Raw genomic sequence first — 4,481 nt, 5'->3', positions numbered from 1 at the left:
ATATATAGCAATTTGATATTGCGACTGTTATAGAATTTGCAAATTTAAAGGACTTCATCTCGCGATTTCTTCACGTTTTTCGGTGTTTAACTACATATTTGGTCGCCATTATATCACGAAAGGTCGTAGTCCGATGTGAAGGGGCTATAACAGATAACCCATTTCAGGTGAAATCAAAATGTTGCAATTCGTTGCCTTTCTATCCCTTCCCCTCTGAGAGCCTATTAACCCACCTAAAAACTACTAGACAAGTTTCCTAGGTTATCTGAAGGTATTCCGAGACACTTGACTCGAGAATATTGGGATCTAGTCCACAGAAGTCCCAGAATTATTTTGGTAGGACCGAATTTCGAACATTTATTAAAATTTAACATAGAACATTCTGAATATAGATAAACCGTAGATTGGAATATGAAGCACAATACCAACTAACTTGGAATTTATAAAGAGGAACCTAAATAGATATTCATTCAATCTATGGCAGTTCAAGTATTTCTTCCTTACCCTTAACACAATCCGCTCCCTTTTCAAATGATAAATCATCTACAGCTACGTTACTGGCAATTGAAACACCAGTTTTAGCTTCAATATATATCTAAAACAAAGCAATCCATAATTGATATATAGAAAAGTTTTAAATGTTTTTATGAGTAAATACATGTTCACAATGCCAAGTCAAGCTGTCTCACATTCATCGTTTCGACAGGGTCGTATTAACCCGTATCACTACACGTCGTTTAGTGGGAGTGGAGTCCAAGTCCAAGTAAATATTTCAAAGTACGGTTTGATTTTCTCTCGGCTTCAAATCTTTAGCGAAAATCTTATTTAATTCTGACTGTCCATATGAATTAAAACATTCAATGACAAGTTACTTTCGTTTTGTTAGCGTCATTATCGAGTGAATTGTTCAGATTGGTTGAAATTTTACTATATATTTGATTGGACAATATTTGGTTATGAATACACAATTTTTCTCACTTGTTTTACCACGGTCTAGAGGAAGTATGAAGAATGGTGATTAATATTATGAACGTGGAGTAAGTAAGACCCTTGAAAACTGTTAAAAGATAAACGCATAAATTCTAACTTAGTCAATAAATCAAATTTGCCCAAAATCCAACTGTGTCAAAATCACACCCCATTCGTCATTCTTCATAGTTCCTCGAGACTTTTTTAATGCAAGTGAGGGAAATTAGGCAGTACGGACAACTGATACCACTTTTCATTATGAAATATTTACTCACTTCTGATTGATATTCTGAAAAGTTCACTAGCTCCTACAAATATTTCGTTAAAATGTTAATTGTTACTGATTTCGGGTTTCGTTTTCGGCTCGGATCGTTAGTACTTGGTTTATTTATTCGTAGATAAATATTGTCCAATCAAAATTGACCCTGAAATATTTCTAGTGAAATCAAATCAAATCACTCGTTCTAAACGCTTTGTTCGCGAACGTAAACAGAAGGAAGGCTGTGTGTCATTAAAAGGTTTTCGGTTAAGAATTGAAACTGACTGAAAATCAAAACCGTACTGTTTTTTGTTTACATGACCATCACCACTTCTTTATTTCCGTTCTATCTAAAGCGGGATCTGATTGGTCAGATATAAATAGCACTAATCTCATTGGATCTTATCTAATCCAAGATAATAAAACTGATAGATATCTACATTTGAACGTTCGATCCAATTTTTTTTTCAAAAAAAGGTTGTTTAAATTGAATAAGTAAAACGCAACTTCCATCATTTTAACTATCCTCACTATGTATGCAACCTTTTGGAGCAAAAAGAACTAACCCTTTCGGAATTTGATAAGTTGAAACTTCTTCGCCCACAAAACCATTCTTTTCCTTGTTGTCCCTTTTTATTAAAGAGTTCCCTCCTTGAATTATCAATAATGTAGAGAGAATTGTTAACCCTCACAACACCAACTGAAAGTGTGTTAACATGATCACCATACATATAGTAGAAGAACCGGAAGCATGCAGTACCACTTCCGTTTAATTCTGGACTTAAAAGAACGACGCTCTTATTTGCTATTACTTTGTTCACGTTATTTTTAAAAGCTGCTGCATCAAGATAGCAATAATAATCTGAAAATATCAATACATACTGAAGTATCAAACTGACAAAGGAAATGATGTATAATCTTGAATGTTACAATTTTTTTGGTCATAGGTCCTTTAGGAAAAGCAGGTAGAGTGGGAATTTTTCTAAATGGAAATGTAATTTTTCCGCACCAAAGTTCTTATTAACTTGCGTTTCATGTTCTATATGCAACAGTACACAATGCATTTTTTGTTGGTAGATAAAAATAGCATATAACGTATTATAACTCCTTACAATTGAACAGTCAGAAGGATGTCGAGTTCATATAGATATTAAACTAAATAACTAACTAACTAACTATTTGTTGTTGACATGTGTCCAGTAGTTGGTCCCGTAAGGTCTGACGCTCTAGTTTTCGTAACACTCCAATTTCCATCATCTTGATTTGATTGCATCCAATTACAAATATCGTTATTGCTAAAGTCGCAGTTCTGTCCTACTACAATACCTGCAATAAATAACTACATATTATTTGATACACAGTGTGGATAGCCTGCAAAAATAATAATGCATGCATACATAGTTTTCTTTGTTCTTAATTTTACAATTATGTCTACTTAAAAGTTCTTTAGCTATGGACGACCTGACTCTGGCTAGAGTACATTGCTGACTTTGGGCCGTATGCAGCGCTCTTACCTTGACTAAAGTTGAACTTTGGCTAAAGTCGAACTTTACAAAGATAGGATTAAGGCTTTCATTTTCTACATTTGATAGTCAAATTTTAGCACGACTTTCGTAAAGATCGGCCGATGCATAACTAAAGTTCGACTTAAGTCTAACTTTAGTCAAAGTTTAGGTAAAGTACGAGCGCTACATATGGCCCTAAGGGCCGTATGCTGTGCTCGAACTTAACGCTTAGTCAGACTCAGGGTAAAGTCAGACTTTGTAAAGTTCGACTTTGCAACTAATTCATTTCGGTATGCATGGCTTCAACTTCAACCTCTGTGTATGTACGGAAAACCAACGTTAACTTAAAGAATTATAATTTAATTTCGAATATATGTGTCAATAGAAAAAGTGATTGATACATTTTTTAACTAAAATTTTTATCGGACACTTACGGACAGCAAGAATTTGGCATGTTTCTCACGCCCTTTTCCGTGGGGTCTTTACTATAAAAAATCTGTAGCGATGTTAAAAAAAGAGAGAAAAAAAAAACTGGTGGTGGTATAGTGGAGATAATGGATTCTAGAAATTCAAATCTGAAGATGTGTGCTATGATACCGGCACAAATGCACCCTCTGCAGAACGATTTTGATAACGATATGGATTTCCATCAAGATATCTTCACTTTGGCTCAACCGACGTCAGGTTAGTTAAAGGGATACAGTCCTCTGATTATACATAATTTAAACTTCTCAAATCCGCAAATATCAATAAAAAGTAAATATTAATATGTCACTTCAAGTTTGACAAGTGCAGTCGAAAGAAGATAAATTACGAGACTGATTCCACGTTTTCGAAGTAAGTTGCATATGCACGATTCGAACTGTTACGTAGCACCTTACTTTAAGCAACCACTTTTGCATTGGTACTGGAATTTGTAAAATATATGATTATATTGTACGTATTGTACCAGAAATCATTTCAAAAATATGCAGAACGCCATCATTCGGAAATCTGAATCGGTCTTTAAATGGTCAATATGGTAAATATCTATAATTTGGTGTAATGGGTTGAAATAAACTTCCATGGGTACAATATCAATCGCAAACGTATATAAAGTACGGCTAAAGTCTACGGAAGCATATAAGGGCCATTAATTTTTTTTTTTTTTGAATTTTCAAGTTAGTATGTTGAAGTTAGTACTTTGAATTTTCAAGTTAGTATGTTGAATTTCCAAGTGTTAGTAACTTGAAAATTCAACATACTAACTTGAAAATTCAAGTTACTAACTTGAAAAGTCGTTGAATTTTCAAGTTACTAACTTAAAAATTCAAGTTACTAACTTGAAAATTCAAGTTACTAACTTGAAAATTCAAGATAATAACTTGAAAATTCAAGATAATAACTTGAAAATTCAACATACTAACTTGAAAATTCAACATACTAACTTGAAAATTCAAGTTACTAAATTCAACATACTAACTTGAAAATTCAACATACTAGCTTGAAAATTCAAGATACTAACTTGAAAATTCAAGTTACTTAATTGAAAATTCAACATACTAATTTGATAATTCAACATACTAACTTGAAAATTCAAGTTACTAAATTCAACATACTAACTTGAAAATTCAACATACTAACTTGAAAATTCAATATACTAGCTTAAAAATTCAAGATTCTAACTTGAAAATTCAAGTTACTAACTTGATAATTCAACATACTAACTTGAAAATTCAACATACTAACTTGAAAATTCAAGTTACTAA

At 32.7% G+C, this 4,481-nt stretch overlaps 1 protein-coding gene across 1 annotated transcript; it reads left to right on the top strand.

Moving 5' to 3' along the window:
- Window positions 1-4,022: 4,022 nt before the first annotated feature.
- Window positions 4,023-4,199, top strand: LOTGIDRAFT_103366 (hypothetical protein; the record flags this gene model as incomplete). The annotated part of the gene is made up of 1 exon (XM_009045627.1): window positions 4,023-4,199. A coding segment is annotated over one exon (177 nt), but the record flags the coding sequence as incomplete, so codon positions are not given.
- Window positions 4,200-4,481: the final 282 nt, after the last annotated feature.

Source organism: Lottia gigantea (assembly GCF_000327385.1).
Source record: "Lottia gigantea unplaced genomic scaffold LOTGIsca_1, whole genome shotgun sequence".
Taxonomy (NCBI): domain Eukaryota; kingdom Metazoa; phylum Mollusca; class Gastropoda; family Lottiidae; genus Lottia; species Lottia gigantea.
The sequence above is the reverse complement of the archived record's forward strand: the minus strand, read 5'-3'. Positions and strand labels throughout refer to the sequence as shown.